The sequence below is a fragment of the Orbicella franksi genome, chromosome 9 (genome assembly GCF_964199315.1).
Source record: "Orbicella franksi chromosome 9, jaOrbFran1.1, whole genome shotgun sequence".
Taxonomy (NCBI): Eukaryota; Metazoa; Cnidaria; class Anthozoa; order Scleractinia; family Merulinidae; genus Orbicella; species Orbicella franksi.
Window position 1 is genome coordinate 5912209 of NC_138153.1, and position 22592 is coordinate 5934800.

Here is a 22592-nt window from a genome sequence, read left to right on the forward strand (position 1 = left end):
CGTACCGAAGCCAAGCCCCATACCTTGAAAAATAAGAGAGTAGTACCATAGGTACATCTTTAATATTGGACACTCATATAACGATTAATTGACAGCTGTCAAATCAAGGTTGACCAGTATCACATAACAATATCGCGGACTCAGGTTAAGAGCTCTTTTGTTGAAGTTGACCGCTGACGAGATACTGTTTTTTGGATGGATCGTGGGCTCAAGCCAGGTTATTACTCTGGGGGACAAAGAGGAAGTGCGTGTAAATGCAAAATTTCGGGGCAAATTAACTTTTCTTCCGACATGTTCCTTGCAAAATCGTCTATTGGAAAGTCCCTTTTATATTGCGTACATAATTTCTACAACCTTGGGTACACTTATTGGGTATAGTTTGTTAAAATTCAACTAGAAAAAAATTGTGAAAGGACACACTGAACCATTACATGCTCACAACAGATAAAGCTTTATATTACGTTTTCTTGAAAGTTTGTCCATGACTTAAACGTGAGTGGTTATTTAGTTGGGCTCAGATTTTTCCTTTGCTTGACACAGGGTGGAGTGGGTTATAAATTGATGGTTTCTATAAAGGAACCATAACAAAAGAAACCATAAATTTAAAGTGATTGACAAATCGCTTTAATGTTATCCTTCATCACTTTAGATTTTTCCTGGTGTTGGATAGGAAGTCAGATATTTGTAGCCGAGAATCCGCGTCAGCGGAGCACCATGAGTAGGCAAATCTGGAAACCTGTCGGTGTGAGAAATGTTTGCTAAGATCTCCCCAAACGTTCGGTGGTCGAAGTCAACCGTCTGGTCACAACAGGTAAACAGCGTGAAATGTCAAATTGCGCAAGACATGATGGCGCCTTGCGGCACAAATTTACAAGCTTCCGAGGTCTTGTTTTCCTTCATAACACAGAAAATTGCCTCTTTTGGCCTTCAAATCGTTAGAAGAAATAACAAACAATGTTTCATGAGCACCGAAGGGGAAAATCATGGGGTAGAGAGTCATTCAAACCTTCCAGGTGAAGGGATTCTTTTCCCTCCTTCAATGGCGGCAAATAGAAAATCTTGTTGACCCAGCCTTTAATTGAAGGCATAAAGTTCTCAACGAAAGGTGGCCGAATGAAAGAAGTTGTAGAAAACTTCGTTTGAGATTGATTAGCATTCAAGGTAAAGCTAAGAAACGCATTTAGAAGCAGAAAAACGTTTAAAGTTTGAAAGAACATTGGTTTCGTAATTAGCTTGTTCAGGTCCATTATTCACGTCCCAAAAGCGTAATTTTAGGGACCTTACTCATGCACGTAGGACGGCGACGGCGGGGACGACGCTTATTAAGAGAAGGGTATTTCAAAGAGTTTTATTTGCCGTGAGCGATGCTGGGCGTGGGATTCTTGTTCACGAAATTGAAGGTAAAGCATTTGTATTACATCTGGACCGCAACGTAATGGCTGTAAAAAGTGGAACTTGTGATATAATTTAATTTTAGTAAACTTATTTACTCTCGTTTTTCTCTAAAAATTAGCTGTTTTAAAAAGCTTAAGTGAAGTAACGTTCGGCTGAATTTTAATAGGTTTCATTATTAGCTACAAATGTGGCAAAGGAGCGCAAATGAAAATGCTGCTGGTAAACGCAGGATCTGTAAAAGATCTGATCAGCCAACAATAGAAATAGAATAACATTGAAGCAAGGCTGATTACTACGTAGGAAACTTAACAGGACAACGACATGATCGAGTCCAAACTGAAAGCCAAGAATTGCAAACGTGGACAGCTGTTTCGACTTGGTTGGGTCTCGTCAGCACGGACGTCAACCAGCGCGAAGGCCAAGGTCTTCTAAATGCACAATGTTTACAGACTGGTCAACGTCACAAAGCATTCATATACTTCCTATCCAATACAAGGGCAAAGTTTCGACTAAGTCTAGAAAGTGATTCAGGTAGCAGATGCAAAATAAACAATTCTGGAATTTGCACACGTACTTAAAATTTCCATTTTCTCCTTGTTGGACTGCCCTTATGAATTAACGAAAAACTGAATTGTGTTATGAAAGAGACAAAACAAAAGTTAACAGAGATTACGGACGGTGAGTGGCACAGAGTCTAAAAGTAACTGTAATGACCCAAAATAGTTGGCATGGTTTGTAATGTCACTAAAATCTGCCATTCTTTCGCAGGAACTGCAGACCGTCTTCGTGAATGATTCACCACCTTTGGATACAAATTGTAATAGCACTCCATTGCTCCACACACCTACGGAATTCGAAATTTTCCAAGGTCAGGCGGTAGTTTTTGCCTTTTTTCATAGACCCTATTTAGTCCGGGGCTGGGGAAGGGGATTATACCCGCTGACTTTAACCCCTTATATTTTAATCCTTAAGTCAAAGCTGCCAAACTTTGCGAATTTATCTGGAAATTTGGTTTGAAATGTCATCGTTTTCGAGATTTGCTGTTTCCGAGGCAATCGCGTTGTTTTTCCAGAGTTAGAACTTTCTTATTTACAGAACTTAACTTTACTTCATGGGAAGTAACAGCTAGTAAACAAAGCAACAGTTTGACGTTGACATTTAGAGAAGGGAAAAATACTTTCAGTGCAAAATTAAGGAGATCGTGTTAAAAGCTGTTGCTTTACTAGCTGTTACATCTCACGACGTATATATCATACGGGGGAAGGGGGTGTCACGTGATGATGACAACCTTAGACGACGGCAGCGTAGGAGGCTACCTACGGTCGCAAAGGACCAAGCGCCACCGATCTGAATAGTGTTGAAGGTTAAGATAAACTATTTTAATATTTTTCATCAACGCTAGAAAACTTCTAGCAGAGCTGTCAAGAGATTAGCCGTGAAGCTACATTAAAATATAACATAATTTTCTTTATGAAAAAAAAAAAAAAAAAAAAAAAAAAAAAAGAAACATAGTAACATATCAAAGCCTTGGGGGTAGTTCCGCGATTTTTTTTTTTTATCATTTTCTGAGGAAGTTGAATCTTTTGTCCTTTAACAGACTTCCCCAGAACGCCAACAGAGATCAAGGAAATTGTTCCAAATAGAGGAAATGTTGCGGTAATTAAGTGCCTTACTTTCCTCTTGCTAGCTATAAGGGCCTGTTTTAAAGGCAATACTTAATTGAGTCTCTTAAAGGTGTGACGACTTTTTAACAGTGCAAACACTACAAAGCTTATAAACGTTGCATTGTGTTTGGAATTTCTTGACTTTAGATAGAGTATTGATATTTTTGGTAATTTTAAAAGCCTTTGCCTTTGTGCCAGTATCATACGCGAAATTACTTGTTTGCCAATCTATATCAGGTTGCCTTCTGGTATTGTGAAAAGCTGATACAATTAACCACCAACCTCGGAAAGTCACTTAATTAATTAGATTTAGTTTCAGAGGCGTGTAACGCAATAACTTTAAGTTCATTGAGCTAGTATTCTAGTCTAAATTAATAAATGCTAAATTTCCTCACAAATACTGCTGGCTGAGAGCCAGTATATAGATTACAGTAAAGCATTTCGTTTTATTGGATGGTCGAAATATCACTGTATCCCGCCTCAATGCTAATTGATCACTCGCGGAAATTGTAAACCGAATTTCTGTGTAGAATAGCAATTTTTCTTGGACAATTCTGTCCAAAGGGAAAAGGAGCAATGAGGTTAACCCTATGTGAAGCGCCCACCCGTGAGACAAGGCCAGACCAACACTGGGAACTCCATGCCCTACTCTTTGCGATAAGTTCAAGAAGTTCAGATGCAGGAGACGGGGCTTACGGTTTACAATCCTTATCCAATCAATCAATCAATCAATCAATCAATCAATCAATCAATCAATCAATCAATCAATATTTTATTTAACCATGCGACGCCTAGGAGAGCAAGCGCTCGTTAAAACGTGTGCGTGAACTCAAAATTGTTTAAAAAAAGAAAAAGAAATAGGATTATACAATCTATGTAAATATGTAATATGTAATAGATGCCTAAAAATAGTTATGTACAAACATAATAAGAAATGAGTTATTTAAACTTAAAATAATTGCCTAGTAATCGTTTAAAAGTTAAAAGATCGTTAGCTTTCCTTACAAATGGAGGTATTGAGTTCCAAATCTTGGCGGCTATAAAGGAAAAGGACTTATGCCGCCATTCCAAATTGCATCTAGGCAACTCCAAAATTGTACCGGACCCCCTTAGGTTAGGGGACTTTGAACGTCTAAGCATTTGCAGATGTAAATACATAGATAGCACATTCTCTTCAGTTATTCTAAGACCCTGAGTGTTGGTCTAGTCTAGGGCTCGAACCCTCAACCTCCCATACAGCCGTCTGGCGCTCTACCTGCTGGGCTAGGCTTGTAGTTGACTGATTCTGAAATAACGTGAAGAATCTGCAATATTATTTCTTAGGGTGGGGAGACGTTCTACTTGTCACTTGCTGATGCTTATGTTATCCACGATTTCCAAGTACAGTTTGGTCCCTCGACAATTCCAGTGGAAAGATGCGGCGACAAAGATTTCAAGGGGAAAGTTCCATGTAAGTAAATTATTCCAATCTCACGTGTTTTGACAACAGGCAGAACAATTGATCCTGATGGTCTTAACATCTGCGAAGAAACAAATAAGTTAATTTTCTGTTATTATGTTATTTCATTATTTTATTTCGCCTTTTAACTTTCCAATAATCGACCAAATGGCGAATCGCCAAGCCTTTAAAACTCAGTGCAAACCATGCGCTTCAGTCATCAGATACCTTTTACGAGTACGGGACAAGCGATATCCTCACGTCAGTAAATGAAAGAGGGAAGAAAGACAAATCAAAAATCAAAAATCACACCATTCAAAAGCTATGCCGCCGGTCTATTTGGACCTATTTCTTATCAGAGTGGATGAGTGAGTGAGTAAGAGATCTGTGTGTTACACAAATCAGTTTCGGATCACTATTGTCAGCCAATCAAATTGCTGCTTGTAAAGGTGAATCGTGTGTATGAAGATTTCATCCCGAGTTTTGCACAGCTATCTTTGATTTCCTAAAAACGGGACCAGGTATTGGCCACATTCCGACATTTCCGATGCTGCGCTCACGGTGGTTAAGCCCAGGACTTTGTGAGTGGGTTTCAAAAGACTTCAGAATTCGATAATCAGCCGAGGAATCATAGTAACGCTAACATACATGAAATTTCGAATGAACTTAGACTTAGCCGCTCGACAATTATGTATTTTCTAGGACAGGGACGAGTTTAGTACAGAGTGCACTATTGGGATGGTGAGGGTGGTTTCGAATTTCGCCCGTGATGGTATTCGTCACGATGAAATCAATATCGCCTGCATTACGTGTATTTCACGAAGAAAAGAACGTTGGTACGTCGTAAATTCAAAATTCGCTTTTTGTTGAACTGATCGTAACCAAACAAACTTGTTGGATTAATTTAATCATTCCTTTTAAGAGTCCACTGAATGCTGTTTCTTCTTTTAATTCCCCTAAAAATAACTCTTGCACGCTTTGCATGTCTGTGTTTTTTATGTTTTTTGCATGTCTATGCTTTTTACCTTGAAATAGAGTATTTACTATAATCATTAAATATAACGTTATATGTTAACCAATTTTTCTGTTTGCTGGTAGCAAATTCTAAGGCAGGTGTAGTGCAAGTTTATCTGGTGAACTACCGGCTAGAGAAAATAAGCAATTCCAAACCCTTTGAGTACATCGACCCAGAAAAAGCAAAAGAGGACTTTGTGGAAAAAGACATCAACAGCTCGGAGGATTTTGAAACAATGCTATTCCTACTATCTAGAAAAGTGAGCAAAATAAACTTAAATTCAAACGAGACAAAAGATTCACAAGGGACCAATCAACCTGGTAAGCGTGACTATAAAGTGACTATACAGTAAATTTCTAGAAAGTAGTAGTAAGAAATGTGAATAATCAAATTGAGGGAATAGTTATCGAACATTATCTCAATAACAAACCAGACAGACGCCACAAAAAGAAGAAGAAAACGGCCATTATCGATCCTGTTCCGCTCAGTCGTGAAAGTAGGAACCAACCAAGGCAATCAAGTCAGGAAACACTGTTGACAAATCATTAACCATAAATTCAGACTCTTCTTAATTCTTTCGGTAAACTGACTGAACCTTGAATCAATTGGCCTTTTGATAATTCAGGGACCCCGAACATGTTGAAGTTGCAAACCACGCAACGACTTTTACGAGGGTTCCAACCTCCACTTTTCAATGCGGATCCCAACCTAACCATAGAGGTCAGTGCTCCTCCGCATCTGTAAACCAAAAAAACAAAACAAAACAAAACAAAAACAACAAAACAACACAAAAAAAATACAAAACCAGAAAGCAATTGACTGTTCTTTTGCCTAGCTTTATGGAAAAATAAAAAGCAGTCAAGCTTCTCTAGGTGAAGTCTGAAAAAGATACATAAAGTGATTTTAGACTAAAATGAACGGGAAGACCTAGACACATTGTGCAATATCTCGCACAACATTTGTCACTTGTGTGTCTACTCCTAAAAATTGAATGAGCAATATCGCAGAAGTGGAACGAGATTCTGCTTATGAAAATTAGCCTTTGCGTGAAACATTGCTCGCGATGTTGCACCGTGTGTCTGGGCCTCTAATTTCTTTGTCACTGTCAAATTAGAGTCTAATAATGCAATTTAATCCATGCTTAGCGGCCGCTCTCTTCTGTGTGTTGTTTAACTTCTCAATTCATCTACGTCATTGTCTTTTGGTGTTTAGGAGGTGGCAAGGCCCAGGCGCTGTCCTTACTTTACATAATTGTGAACACTGCGGCAATGTTAAATGCCGTAGATTTCTTCAGGATAATCTTTAGTACCCAAGTTGGTCACAGTGTGTTTAAGAGCTGTAAAGATGCACAAACGCCATTGGAGGAGATTGCAAGAGGACATGGACACGAGGAACTAGCTCGCCTGTTAGAACAAAAACATTCGATGTATGTTGCCATATACATCGATTACTTTAATTGTTAAAATGGAACGTTTAAATCCCTGTTTAAATGACAACACTTACAGATGTAAAATGATAAATGTTGTAATTTTACTTTCTTAGGTATCAAGGTGATGAAAATGAAAGCGATGACGAAGTAGATTGGAAGGAACTTTCCAGAGCAATAGAGCAATACCAAACACTGAGAGGTTGGTATTTTTCACTCTTTCGTTTTACATTGATTAGTGGAATTCTTTAAACCTAGTAACTATAAAATGAAAAAGAGCAGGACAGTCACACTTGACCATCGGATCAGTTGACTAAATTGCCTGATATAGACTGGCAGTAAGTAGTCGAAATGTCGCGATCTACATCTCAAGTGACTTCTTGGTGAAACAAACAATAATACTTTACTGTTATTACATCCTAACACAATGAACAACAACCATTTTTACAGCAAGAAAGTTGGTGCTAATAAGGATTAATTGCGCGCCGCATATGTGTTTGCTAGACTTGGAAGTCAAAGAAAAGGCAAAGGGAAGTGTAAATGGAATGTCTCGGACATTTTGATTCAAGAGTCCCTGTCCATAAAAATGGAAAATAACTCGACAAGGGTCGAAAATTCGATTTCGCTCATATTTTCATGGTAGATAGGCTAGGGCATGACAAAAACTACTGGATAGTTTTTTTGGCAAAATATCCTTTTATTTCAAAGAAATATGCAAATTACCAACTTCCGTTAAAATCGTCATTTGACGCACCATTTTGTTAAGCAAGTTGGGGAGCCTCGCATGCAAAACCACATCGTTCTTCCGTCTTTAAAACGCTCAAATATTTTTTTGCAATGTTTAAATGTATACTGGGTTGATTTTAGGGAATGCTGCGTTGTCTTTTTGGGTGCAAAATAATTAAATTTCGAAGACATGTATTTCATTGACTTAAAAGTACTTCGTGAATATAATTAATTTTCACCATATGTGAAACCTTCAAATGGATTAAGCTTCTGGTGGTTGAATCGCAGAAGGATGGTCTACAGATTCCTGTAAAAATTTCTTTGGGCAAATGATTGTGAGCGACGCGAGAGCTTTTCAAATTACGTTAAAAATGCAAATATTTGACCATCCCTCGTCAAATTTCAATTTACGGGTTAGACGTATATTTTAGCATGCGCCACATGACTTGACCTATGTTAAGTTGAAATAGACACAGAGCTGATAATTTCGAATTTTTCTAACCTCATTTGCTGTAAAAGGCAGGTCCAAAGCCGATTTGACGTGTTTCTCTCACCATTCGTCGCACATAAAGCAGAAGTTTGCTTTTGTTTACATAACGTCCGATGTACATCGCCAACTATCAACTTATTTAATGCTCGAATACCATGAATCTGTGACCCTCTTTCGACACATATGATCATCACTGCATCTAAGTCAAAAACGGCTGAGTCACTTGTAGATAGTTGCTTGCACTACACCAAAATATTACGTTTGATCATCATGGTTTGATGGCTTGAATCCTTGCTTGCAGCGGTTCCTTGTTCGTCACGCAATGCTGTCATACCATTTTAGAGGGCAGGGTAGGACAATTTCTGTCCTAATACATAAGGCTCCGTAAGGCTTAGAACCACTGGGAGCACACAATCGTGTTGAGTAGGAAGAGATTCAATTAAGAAATGAAAAGAGTGAATAGTTTACCATTGCCCCTGTTGTTATCTTTTACTCGACCCCCGCTACCTAAATGCCCTGCGTAATACTGTAACGATAAACTCATACCTAGGTCTTTTCGCGCTGTGCAATTATTTTTGGTTAACATGTAATACAGTGGGCTACCCTCGGGGAAATGGGTGGCGACCGCTTAATGGGGTTAGCCGCTTAGGTTGTTGTACCTTGAATATTCAATTTTTCACTATCGGATTATAACTTTCTTGGTGAACATGGAGTCAATTCAAGACAATCATGATAGACGTGTATTTGAATTATCACTCGTCTGCACCTTTAATTTCGGATTCTTATCTGCCATCACCCTTTCCAAAACAAAGTTTTAAATTTTGGGTGACCGCTTAATAGGGGTAAAGACAATAATGAAACCTTTATCGGAACGACCAAATGGTGACCGGTCAATACGTCTTTTATTTACAATATTTTACTGACAATAATTTTGGACTGTATTGACAACAGTCCTCTATTTTCTGTTACAAACATACCAATGCCACGCCACTAGGCAAACAAAATACGCCAAATAAAATGGCATGGCCAGGGCTGTTTACTCACGTAATTACTAATTTTTCTCTCGAATTAGACACGTTGTGATTTCCTATTTTTATTTCAGCTAGTTCTTGCTTCATTGATCTATAATTTGTTTTATGGCGATTTTTTTAAAATTCTAGTGAGTACACAGTAGCTTTATCAGCTGTTGTCTGAAACATCGAGGACCGAGGCCACGTACACTATAGAATACGATTATATAAATATACACATATTATTATATATATGAACAAACAGATGAACAATGATTAAATTGTTTCACTTATCCTGAGAGTGCTCTATACAAAATAGATCAAAATGTGCAGCATATGCCGTGACAGCATTGCGGGACGAACAAATAACGGCTGTAAGATTGTGCTGCGCCGACACGCTTATCAGCAATGGTCAGCAATCGATCAAACGTAATATTTTGGCGCAGTGCATAGCAAGCAACTATCTACAAATGACCCAGCCGTTTTTGACTTAGATGTAGTGATGTTCATATGCGCAGAAAGATGGTCACAGACTCATGGTATTCGACCAGTAATAGGTTGACAGTTGGCGATGTACATCGGACGTTAACCTTGTGTAAACAAAAGCAAACTTCTGCTTTATGCGCGATGAATGGTGAGAGATGGACTAGAAACACGTCAAATCGGCTTTGGACCTGCCTTTTACAACAAATAAGGTTAGAACATTTCAAAATTATCAGCTCTGTGTCTATTTCAACTTATTATAGGTCAAGTCATGTGGCGCATGCTAAAATATACGTCTAACCCGTAAATTGAAATTTGACGAGGGATGGTCAAATATTTGCATTTTTGACGTACTTTGAAAAGCTCTCGCGTCGCTCACAATCATTTGCCCAAAGAAATTTTTACAGGAATCTGTAGACCATCCTTCTGCGATTCAACCACCAGAAGCTTAATCCATTTGAAGGTTTCGCATATGGTGAAAATTAATTATATTCACGAAGTACTTTTAAGTCAATGAAATACATGTCTTCGAAATTTAATTATTTTGCACCCAAAAAGACAACGCAACTTCCCTAAAATCAACCCAGTATACATTTAAACATTGCAGATAAATATTTGATCGTTTTAAAGACGGAAGATCGATGTGGTTTTGCATGCGAGGCTCTCAAACTTGCTTAATAAAATGGTGCGTCAAATGACGATTTTAACGGAAGTTGGTAATTTACATATTTCTTTGAAATAAAAGGATATTTTGTCAAAAAAACTATCCAGTAGTTTTTGTCATGCCCTAGCCTATCTACCATACGAATATGAGCGAAATCGAATTTTCGACCCTTGCCGCGAAATTAAGAATTTGTCTGATTTTTACAGGCAGGCACTCTTAGGTTTGTTCTTCCCATGGCTTTTTGTCAGTAAATATGTACAGCCTAGTTACCTATAGCGTTCAAAACTGTGTATCATAAACTTATTTGAATTCTAAAGAAATAAAAATTATTGGGCTCAGCTATAGTAAGACTAAGACTAGTGATAGTGATAGTAATAGTGATAGTGATAGTGATAGTGATAGTGATGGTGATAATAACAATAATAGCCATTTATATGGCGCTTTTTCATCAATGTCCAAAAGTGCTTTACAGTGTTTGTAGTAAAATAAAGTTACAAAGCTAAGACAAAATTTACAAGTTCATCACTGGTATAAAAATTAAAAGTTCTTATTCTAAATGTTAAAACGAAAGATTGAATACGCCTGTCGAAAAAGATACGTTTTCAAAACCTAAACCAAAACAAACAAATGAGTTTTCAAAACCTAAAATAAATAAGTTCTTAAAACCTAAGCCAGTTAATAAGGTAACTTTAATCTTGATTATAATATATATTTTCTCTTTTCAAACAGGCGAGACTGCTGAGAAAAAGAGCATCCCGAGTACAAGTTCTTTTGAAAAAATACAAGGCTATTTAGGAGATGGAGAAAGTTCCACGTCACTTTCATCTTTACACCCTTCAAATGTTGAAGATACGTTTGAAGATCAACAGACAACTCCGGAATCAATGAGCGGAGAGGAACCCGATACCTGTCAAACAACAGGTAAAAGACAGTGATTTCAATTACTACAACATCCATTTAATATATAGATTTAGCCAAGCCTAAAAGCGGAGCTCCTGGGCCGGGTTGTTCAAAGCCCGATTAAGATAACCCAGGTAAGCGAGAATTTTGATTTGAATTTTGTAACTTTGCAGTGAGGTTTACTGTATATTGTTTGGCCCTCTGTTTTGAGTTTGAATAATCTCAAAATACACAAAACAAAAGCAGTGAAAAACATTTGTATACAAGCAGGAGCCATAATCGGGGACGGAGACCGTAAGTCTCGGGATTCGCGCGCACCTATGATATGGGACAATTTTTCTATTTTTAGAACAAATTGCGCGATCCTGACGTCGTATATCCGCGCGGATCCACGCACATGTCGGGGGCTCTCGCGTGGATGTTGTCACGTTGCGTGATCAAATGGTGAGAGTTAAGAGATTCTCTTGCGTATTTTTCACAGCGATGGCAGGGAATAAGGCAGGGAATACGAACCAGGGCGCTTATATGTAGTTTTATGCTCTGAGCTAACGGAAAAGGTGGGTTTTTCAGGGTCGAAAACAAGACTTCAATCTCGCGCTGGGAATGAATAATAAGATCTGCTCACGCTAGTTGTAAGCTTACGCGTATGTTTTTGCGTTTGTTCTGACTTAAGAATATAGCAAGAAAACTCTCTACTCTGGTATCGAGTTAATTTGTGAGTTTCTCAGACAATGGTTCATCATAACCAAAACCTGTTTTGACGGTTTCTGATTGTTCTGCTTGTTTGGTGAGTTTGCAAAAGTTTTTGAAAGGAAAGTCTGACGCGTACAATTCGCTCATTTGCATAGTGCAGCTCGTGCACTTTCAAGTCCGAGTCGGTGTTTTCAATTGTCAACAAATCTTGACAAAGATTTCTTTCGTTATCTTTCGTGCTGAGATGCTGTAACAAATTTCACGAACGCAAAAAAGGCTACTAACATCATGTGTGTTTCTTCAACATAATCATAGCGAGGTTTTACACTGCAAAAATGAAAATAGATAAGTAGTTTTGGTAGCTCGATCAACAAAATCGAAATCTTTATTCCAAGTTGATTAAAGAAAGCGTCATCGTAACTTTGCTGATTATTTCTGCTTTATTCACATATTTTCAGCTTAGCTTTTAATATATTCTCAAACATTTATCAAAATTAAACATATTTAAAAACTATAGAGTTATTGTTTGAGTTCGATGTACGCTTTCACACGAAAGTGCGGCGGAAATACAATTTGTCATGTTTACTGACTGTACAAAACACGCATCGGCGGGCGCTCTCATTCATCGACAACAGAGAATTTACTGGATTTTTACACGAATAAAACTGAGCAGTATCTACGGACGTAAAATTATTGGGCCCTGATGAAACATCAAGCGTTGCTTACAATTCAAGCGAAACTCAAACTAGCAATTATTTTGTTTTACTTTTCGGTCGCGATAGACTGACAAATTCCTCGCAAGCGTGTGGCAAGAGAAGCTAGGAAACTATGAAGTCCTGAAGCTCTGCTATATCTAAATATATCCAGCTAGTTTTTTGCTGTGTAATGGAAAAGCTGTTAATCTTCAACATATGTGAAATTTAAAGTGGAGTAATGTACAGCTCATGTACAAGAAGCATCCATCGGAACACAACTTGGTCAGCGATACATATAAGCTTACAGCGGAACATACCTAAATTCGACACTGTCTTACTTCACTCAAACTGGAGCAGCTTGCGACGAAAATACTTAGGCAAAATTCCAACAGACGTAAACGCGTTGAGTTGTGGGCCAAAAACATGAAAAATTTCGGGAATTTCGGACATTTTCCCCGCGCGACATCCGCAGAAATCCTCGCAGCATGTACGCGCGTGCGCCGCAGGCGATGGCGCAATTTGTTCTAAATATAGAATTATTGTCCCATATCATGGGGACAAACCCAATACTAGAAATAGCGCGCGCTTACGGTCTCCGATTATGGCTCCTGATACAAGAACTATTTACACTTTTGTTAACTTAAATCCTGGGTTAGCGTTAACCGGCTTCCGAACAACCTGGCCCCGTTTACAACGAGTTAATTTGACATGAGCCCGCGATCCAATAGAAAAACCAGCACTTGGTCAGGGGTCAACTTTAAAAAAACACGTGACCTCGATTAGCTCTAAACTTGAGCCCACGATATGGTCAGGTGATACTGATCAGCGGATACCTTGATTTGACAGGTGTCAATTGACCATAATATGGATATCCAATATCAAAGAAGGAGGCTATAAAACAAGGCTGTCTATTTCTGTCAACCTTCTAGCTTAGTTAGAGAATGGCCGCCATCTTGCGTGACTCCGTCACCGTCGTCGCCGTCGCCGCCGTCGTTGCCGTCGTCGCCGTTGTTGCCGTCGTGCGTACGCGCCCTCGAGCAATACCGCTAGCCATGATAACCATGAGAAAATCCATTCGTGTGTTTCCTTTCCTTTCCTTTCCTATGTGTGTATGGGGCTCCGCTTGGCGGCCCTTCGGGCCGCCGAAGCTCCGCTATAACAAATGTAGTTGGGGTCCAAATATTTAACTAACCATTATAAAGCATTTTTCCACTCCACCTTCATATTTACACTTCTTAGTTGCTGAAGGTTGCCCCGAAAGTACATTTGAAGAGCAGCGAACAACTTCGGAATCAAGGTGTGAAGAAGAACCCGACACCTGTCAAACAACAGATAAAAGACAGTGATATCGATTAGTATTGTTCAAGTCTGACGATTGTAATTGGGTTTCAGATATTTCATGAATATTTTCCCCAGTTTTAGCTGAGGCATATTCATTCGCGTGAAGCGTTTAGACCAATCGCGTGATAGCGAAAATAATTGATGGATTATGATATTATAATGTCAAGTTATTAAATTTCAATATGCAATTAATCGTTTTAGAAAACTGGGTAAATGATTTTAATGGGTTTCATTAACACCCGATTACGTTTTTTTCAACAGTTAGCGTTGTTGTTTGACTTCCTGCATTTCGTAGCTACTGAGCGAAAAGCAAGTGTTCAGGTTGCACCCTTGCGTATTTAGCCATAAAATTGAATTCGAGTACCTGATAAGAACTCCTCACGTATCCGGATATTCTTGAAAACGAATTTGAGTTGGTAGCTAAAACATCTTCTGTCAGTCTTATATACTTACTGTATTGAGCAACAAAAACTTTCAGAAAGTTAATTTTCTTATCTTTTAGGGAGGATTGCCAGTAGTTTAAATCAAGATGGGATGTCTGACACAGATATTATCGACACGATATCGTCTTCTGGCCAGCTCCGAATGAACAAAGCTCACAAGATAAAAGAACGCCAATCTTCAATTGGAGAGGAGAACGTACTTGCAAATTTATATTTAAATCCGCTATATTTGGCTGGTAGTGATCCCATAATCATGAGAACCCTTCAAATGGATACGTTCTCGCCAAACGAGGTCTTAAGTTTAAGAAGAAAGCTGGGGCCCTTTGATGCTGGTAAGACGAACCCTTCTGCGTTTTACCCGGATAGAGATCAAGCCATTTACAACCTTATGGAAGGATTGGATATAGATTCCTTAGAGGAACCTATACAGGGTAAGTTTTTGTTTGTTCAGGAGGTGAACCAAGATGGTGCCTGACAGAGGTTTAATTATTTTAAAATACGAAATGTCTTTTCTACTTTGTGTTTAACCGAGAGAAAATCAAGGCACTTTCCTTGAACGTCTTTTGATTTAACTTATTTCTAGATAATTCTTTTTGAGTGGTTAGAAAACTTTAGATTTTTGCCAGAACTCATCAAATCGTTTAGCTCAAGAACCTTAACTGCTAAACATTGTTGTTAGTGCAGGGCAGAATATTAGTCCCTGTTGGCTGTGTTAGGTTCGGACTGTATTGTGGTTAAATGTAAAGCTGCCATCTTTTTCGTAAAGTGGAGTGCTTAAGACACCTCGGAAATGGCCTATTTTGTTAAATAAAACTAAAGCGCGAGCAAGGAGAATTGGAATTTTCATGATCGAATGAAATGGTTAGTATCTTAATACAAAACCTTATCTTAATAGTTCTAGAAAGGCTCGAAGTTAAACATAATAATAATAGCAAGACTAAAAGTAAACTTACAGAAAACAGTTCGCCCATTCCGATTGAAATGTATGCTTCTGTTTCATATTTAAGTTCAATTTAAGTCTTAGCCTTAAATGCAACAAAACTTGGAAAAGTTTGGTTTCTTGTACAGTCCCACAAGTGAATTTTTGCAATCAGTAAAAAGTAGGCAAGTAAGGGGCATGGTCTTGTTATGATGCCCAGTATATCTTCTACAGCTAGGTGAATTTGTTCATTTTTTGTCACTGACCAATAAGCTTCATTATTATACATTGCTCTTTTCTGATTGGCTGAAAGGGTACAGTAAATTTTCGAAATTAGCGCCTGTTACGTCATCTAGCTGCAAATTACACAATAATCATGTCAAGGACACTCAAGGTCACGGGTAATCAAGTCATGTTTGACCGCAGTACATGATTTCTAAGGGTAATCATGTCAAGTTCGCGCACTTTGTGTTGTTTGCCGTAAGTGAAGAAGCAAAAACATGACATGGATATGACATGGATATCACAAAAACCTCATCCAATAATTGTTTAAAATCTTTCCAAAATGCTATAGAGAAAGGACAGTGGTACAGCAAATGGTTTAAAGATTCTAATTCGCTTTTACAAAAAGTATAATTTTTGTGTGAAATAAAGCTGTTTTTTAGAGGGTGGAGAGCGACTTGGCGGTCGGGTTTGCTCAGATTGATGAAATCTGTGATTGCCAAGGAAATGTCCTTAAACTGCTCGAAAGTCGAACATCGGTGAGCCTTTTCTATGCTTTGAAAACTTTCACGCCAAATGTTATAGCCCTGTTCTCATTTCTGGTACAGCATCGTCTTATACACCGAATGCAAATATGGCGGATCACTCGGACGGCCCGGGACTAGTAGCGTGGAAGCGAGGCTAGTCAGTCCTTGGTGCAATGTTTTGACTACGCGTGTTGTGGATTCATTTCGCGATGCCTTCGTTTTGCTGCGTACCCAACTACAATCGGAAAGGTTATACATCGTTATCGGGAGAAAAGGTTTCTTTTTTTAACTTTCCTAAAGCGCCTTTGCTAAGAAAACAGTGGATACACGCGATCCGTCGAGATGAAGGCAAGGGTTTCGTCGTAACAGAGCGTACGAAAGTCTGTTCGCTACATTTCAAGTCAGAAGATCTTAGGAAGTCTATCAACGGACGGATTTATGTCAAGGAAGGTGGTATTCCTTCAAAATTTGACTGGTCAGGACCTTCTCCAAAAAAAAGAAAGGCCCCGACTGAACGCCAACCGCTGCCTGCGAAGAAAAAACTGCTCACCGAAGAAACCGTCGAGATGTTCGCCTTTGAGCCAAGTACAAGCTTCGAGGTTGACACATGTGAAACTCAGGATTTAGAAAGACAAATCTCCGAACAAACTAAAACGATCGGTGAACTAGAAGAGAAATTGAAGCAGTCAGAAAGTGAAATAAACAACCTTCGTCGTGAAAACAACGAACAAAGTGAAAAGATCGGTGAACTAGAAAGTGAAATAAACAACCTTCGTCGTGAAAACACCGAATTGAATGAGAAATTGACAGACTTCGAACGCCAACAGAAGGAAATGTCTTCACGTTTATTTTGTGTCGATCGTTTCACGACGGACGGAGACATTTCGTTTTACACTGGTATGTCCAGTTATGCGACTTTTATGGCCATTTTTGAGTACCTGAATCCTGGAGACAATTGTGAAAACATTCGCCCAAGAGGCAGTGTGACAGATGTCCCCGAAGACTTTTATAATTCAGACTCTGACGATGAGGGCAACGTTCAGGCTGCAAAGAAAGGACGTCGCCGAAAGCTCAAGCCACAAGACGAATTTTTTATTGTACTTTGTCGTCTGAGAAGAGGGTTCTCAGAAAAACATTTGGCCCATCTTTATGGTGTGGCTCAGTCTACTGTAAGCCGAGTTTTTGTACCATGGATAAACTACATGTACTTGAAATTTGGTCAGATAAGCATTTGGCCATCAAAGGAGATCGTGCAGGCAACCATGCCAGCTGATTTTAAAGAAAAATTTCCTACTACGAGAGTCATCATAGACTGTACGGAGGTGCGCTGTGAGATGCCTAGCAGTTTACTGCTCAATTCTGAGCTATTCAGTTCTTATAAAAATCATGTAACGCTCAAAGGACTAGTGGGCATTGCCCCAAGTGGCGCAATTACCTTCATTAGCCAGCTGTACACTGGTAGCATCTCAGACCGGGAAATTGTTGTTCGAAGTGGCTTCTTGTCACAGAAATTGGAGAATGGTGACACTGTTATGGCCGACAAAGGATTTCAAATTGCAGACATTTTGCCACTCGGAGTAAAACTGAACATACCACCCTTCCTCGGGGCAAACACTCAAATGTCTGCCGAAGATGTTGTACGAACACAACAAATTGCTGGGCTAAGAATCCATGTCGAAAGAGCAATCAACAAGATCAAGAACTTCCTTATCTGGAAAGGAGAAATACCTTTAAGTTTATTTTCTGTTGTTAACCAGATGTGGAGTGTGTCCGCCTTTCTTTGCAATACACAAGATCCACTGATTTCGGAATAATTTGTATCATTCCAGGGGGGGAGGGGCTGCCATAGGATATGAAACAGACAGGGGTGCTTTTTGGGTCTCGCTAAGGACATTCATGGAGAACCTATTTTTTATGTCTGCTGAGGCCTTGTTTGGGGTTGTATCAAAATGTGTAGTTATTTTTGGTGTTTTTTAGGGGTCACTGACAAAAGCTTGAGCCTGTCCCAGATTAGTTTTCCTTAGGGGTTTCATTCAAAATTTTCAATAAGTATTCCATCTGTTTCATATGGGAGTCCCCCCCCCCCCCCCCCCAATTTATCATTTACATTAATCTACTCGCACTTAAGCAAAACATTGAGAACTGGTGGCTGTTCAGTGTGACATATTGTATGTCAAAAGAACAACATTTTGTTATCATTGATTAGTGCTTTCAATCTACAGCCACATAAGATGGGTTAAAATAAGCTTTTTCTTTTTATTCTATTAACCCACAGGGTTAAGGGACAAATTCTCAATACATTTCTAATGTGTAGTTCCAGAAAATATCCATACACCCCCAAAGAAGGGATTAGAAATTCCTGGGGGGTGGGTGGTTCTCAAAGAACAAAAATGTAACTGAAATTTCCAGAGGAGTGTGGGTTCTGAAGACAAAATCCCCTCCATGGATTTGTATGAATATTTTATGGAACTACACTTAACATTTTTGACAACTAGAGGAGAGAATTTACAAATTTGAACATAATGACAGTTTCAATATTATTGTAATGATTATTTTCTAAAATTCACAAAATACAACAACAACAGTAATCTTATGTGAGTTTTCTTAAATTTTATAGTATTAAATCAGTCTTCATTTGTTTGCATCATTATTTAGATGCTATGTTTTTTTGCCTGAGTGAAAATTATTCATGTAGATAGGATCAAAACATTTTTTGACAACTCGATCAAGTCTTAGTTAGGTAGTCACTTCCACTTTCATGAACACAACTAAAAAAATGGAGATATCTTCAATGCCCAAATGTTTATATTGCCATGTCATTATTTTTGAATATGTCTCAGCTTATTGATTGAATTTACCAAGAATAAATTATTCAAGGTTCCCTTGCTGCCTTGGAAAGAAAATGAGTAAAATAATATGACTTTAATGTTCCTTTTAAGGTGTTCCAATATTCCTCATCAAAAGGAATACGTTCAATGCTCATGCCCTTACTTGTATAAACAACAAAGTCACACCATCTAGCACCAGTAACTCCCATCAGTCCCTGCACTTGGGTATAGTACTTGTGATTCCGCTTTAGTTTCGGTTCACCATTTACATTTTCAAGAAAAAAAGTGCTATCAGAACAAGCATCCAGGGGTGTGACCAGAAATTTTGTTTCAGGACACTTGACCTCTGAAAGGCCGAAGGGGAATGAACAGCCAATGTCAATGACTTTGCCATCAGGTGAAGCACCCAAATAGGGTGCATCTAGGCTCACCACTAGACCTGACTTCAGGACTTTTATGGGCCGACGAATGGAATGCATGTATTTTTGGTACTGCTCCAGGGCAACTGGTTCATACTTAATACCATGGTTAGTGTACCGTGATGTAAAGGGCTTGGGGTGTAGCAGGCTGTTCACAAAATTCTCATGATGCCTTTTCCTTGCACTGATTAAGCCAAAGTTTGATGCTGTAAATCTGAATTTTCTTTCCTGCTTCCACTCTTCACAATTAGACTGCCCCCTTGTTTTGGTCTCAATGTCATTGATTTTCTCTTCATCAACACTAAGCTTTTCCAGTAAGGCTTTCTCAATTGCTGCCAATTCATCAGGTACAGCAAACTCCTCTGTTGCTGTATTGAGTGGGAATCTTGGATAAGAATTAATTGAGACATTGTGTGTGTGGCCTGGGTCAACCCTAGGTACATGAGAAATGTTACAGTACACTTTGAAATTATCCTCTGTTGTGGACAGCTGATAACTTGCATAGGAACCTTGAGGGCTTTTACCAAATTTGGTTTCTAGCAACTGTGAACTTTCAGGAGAAGGTTCCATTATTTGTGCCAATGCCATTTTTGGATTTTCCTTTTTCAACCTTTCACACAACTTCTGCTCATCTGCTCTTTGACTTTTAATACTTTGGAGTGTCCTAGCTTCATATAATAAGCACCTCACCCCAGATTCTCTTGATGAAGATCTGTCTAAGTCTTGATGTGTTTTGAGAACAACAACCTCCATAGCTGGTTGTGAAACTATGGTGTCCCCCCTACCCTTTCGATGCCACTGCTGCAACATAGATGTGCAAGCTTGTTTTGGTTGCATGTCATCCTCATTGTCTAAGTCACTTACACTCTTGCATTCATACAATGTGAACTTGCAGACTTTCATCATCAAGGCTAACACATGGTTACAAAAACCAACAGCACCAGCAACACAGGTACAGTATGCATGTTTTACCTTTCCGCTTACAATACACAGAGCTACTTTTAAGTTATGAGGCGGGTCATTCTTTCTAAAACTGTGGTGACATAGTGACTTGAAATAAAAATAGCTCCCATCACTTGCTGTCAAAATTTCTTTCAAGTATTCGTCTTCAAGAAACGTGGTAGCTTTTCTAACACTCGTTGGAACAGAGTGTGTCTTGGAGCCAATGTTTTTCCCTGACTTCGAAATATGTTGATTCACTTCTGCGCGAGTGAAGAAAGGTATTTTAGTAAGGTCGGTGGACCAGCCATCTGATGGATACTTCGGTTGTGATTCACCGGATACACTCGCATCAACATCTTTGCTCGTCGCCTCGTTGCGTTCTTTTCTTTTCGTATAGATCCGATTCTTGTCTGGATCGACAATGTTCTGATCATGGCCAGTCTTTATATACTCCTCAACCCTTTGTTAAAAAAAAATGATCGCTTTAAGTTTCGAAAAATTTTGCATCGAAGCCAGATGCGAACTCAACATGTGCGGAATCTGCAAACTGAGAATGACACGAAATGTTGCCTTACCTTTTCACTAATAACGCCTTTGTCTTCAAACCCTTCAATGAATCGCCACGGCATTTTAACCAAAAACGAAGTTCTTCGTTTTTTAAACTCGCTGATTCTCTTCCAGCTAGTGAAGCGCCGGGAATATCGTCCTCTGTCAAAGAACACGCAGCCATCTGTGACGATCAAAACAAGCAGGGAAAAGCCGCGGTCATGATAGAGGACTGACTAGCCTCGCTTCCACGCTACTAGTCCCGGGCCGTCCGAGTGATCCGCCATATTTGCATTCGGTGTATATTCGCAGGCTTTCCGATTCAGAAACCCTGGCAAAACGCGAGTTTACGCCGGCCATATTCACCCGATAGGGAGTGAATAATGCTTATTAGGCAGAGATAGCGAACCGATTAGATTGCTTGAAACACCTAGATCACTGAGTGTGTATATACTAAATAGATATAATCAAGCCTAAACACGGAACTCCTGATTACAATAAGTTAACTTGCCTTGAGCCTGCGATCCAGTCGAAAACCAGTACCTGGGCAGCCGTCAACTTCAATTATTAGCTAGAGTATGGCCGCCATGTTGCGGGACTTCCTCGTCATCGCGCGTACGCACCCATGAGCAATTCCGCTAGCCACGATGACCATGAGAAAAGCAATTCGTTGGTTCCTATAGTGCTCCGCTTGGCAGCCCTTTGGGCCGTCGGAGCTCCGCTATAAATAACGGCAAACAGTAATGAAACTGCTTTCTTCAATTTATTCTCGTTGTACACGCCCACGACGAGAAATACATATGACCATCACGATACGTGAGAGGCACCACTAACATGGAGCTTTAATTATTTCTCTACGGTAGATTTGACGGGACGTTTTAAGGCTCAGAAAGGTACTATGCATCCGGAAAACGTTAGAAAGGTGTGTGATCTAAAAATTACAAATTGTGATAAAAGTTAATGTTTGCATATAGAATAATACCCTAAGTAACCTAAGTAAGTTATATTTTTAAGTAATGCAGCGAAGTCTAGATCTAAGAACGATATTAGCCGATTTTGTCAATGATAGTACAATTCATGTCGAAATCAGCCATTGAGAAGTCATTTTAAGATGTTAGTTTTGGTCATCGAAGTTAATTTGTTCATCGTGATAAAAGGAAGCTTTATGGCTCTCTTGTATTGCATTCAGAGTAGTGTTTTGACTTGGCTTGGTGTTTTGAATTACTCTGAGATTGACTCCAAGGCCGAGTTGTTCAAAACCCGATTAAACTAACCCAGAATTAGCGAGAATTTTGATTTCAGTTTTGTAACTTATCGGTCAGGTTTTCTGTTTATATCGTTTGTCATTCAGTTTTGAGCTCGAGTAATTAATCTCAAACTACACAAAACATAAGCAGTGAAAAAAAATTTTATCCTGGGTTTTCGAACAAGCCGGCCCAGGATTATCTTTTTGACCATAAATTTTTGTGATAAAAATTAACAAACCACAGGTGCTTCTGTTTACACATCTCCCAAGTTCTTAAACTCACATGGTCTTTTGATAACCACACGGCATTGTGTGCGTACAAAAAGACTAGAGCCTTATCATTCGTGCTTCGTTGACATTTTTTGCAGACTATACAATGGGCGAGATATATTCAGTGTGTACTGTACTTGGGTTTTGGCCTCGCGGCCTCATCCAGTGTTCAAAGTTTTTTCTTTGCTCGTGCAGGTGGTAGGTATATTTATTCCCAAGAACACTAACTCAAGACTCTCACCAGTATACATTCCCTGTATACTGCAATGAGAGCAGAATAACATAAATGC

At 39.0% G+C, this 22592-nt stretch overlaps 3 protein-coding genes across 5 annotated transcripts in view; 2 read left to right on the top strand and 1 right to left on the bottom strand.

Moving 5' to 3' along the window:
• The window catches only part of LOC145496460 (uncharacterized), a 76325-nt gene that overhangs the window by 19177 nt on the left and 34556 nt on the right, over positions 1-22592 (top strand). For all 3 annotated transcript variants that reach the window (XM_081476126.1, XM_081476124.1, XM_081476125.1), the window contains exons 9-17: positions 2164-2263; positions 2993-3051; positions 4383-4509; positions 5596-5832; positions 6725-6938; positions 7055-7140; positions 11041-11232; positions 14443-14814; positions 21650-21708. In XM_081476126.1, the coding sequence (XP_081332252.1) occupies positions 2164-2263; positions 2993-3051; positions 4383-4509; positions 5596-5832; positions 6725-6938; positions 7055-7140; positions 11041-11232; positions 14443-14814; positions 21650-21708 (1446 nt within the window). The remainder of the gene's footprint in view (positions 1-2163; positions 2264-2992; positions 3052-4382; positions 4510-5595; positions 5833-6724; positions 6939-7054; positions 7141-11040; positions 11233-14442; positions 14815-21649; positions 21709-22592) is intronic.
• LOC145496468 (uncharacterized) lies at positions 16148-18138 on the top strand. Its single transcript, XM_081476136.1, has one exon. The coding sequence runs from the start codon at positions 16261-16263 to the stop codon at positions 17863-17865; it is 1605 nt and encodes a 534-aa protein (XP_081332262.1). The 5' UTR covers positions 16148-16260; the 3' UTR covers positions 17866-18138.
• Positions 18924-21094, bottom strand: LOC145496465 (uncharacterized). The gene is made up of 2 exons (XM_081476130.1): positions 20816-21094; positions 18924-20700 (listed from the first exon to the last, which is right to left on the bottom strand). Exons 1-2 carry the CDS (start codon positions 20968-20970, stop codon positions 18924-18926), a joined length of 1932 nt encoding a protein of 643 aa, XP_081332256.1. The 5' UTR covers positions 20971-21094.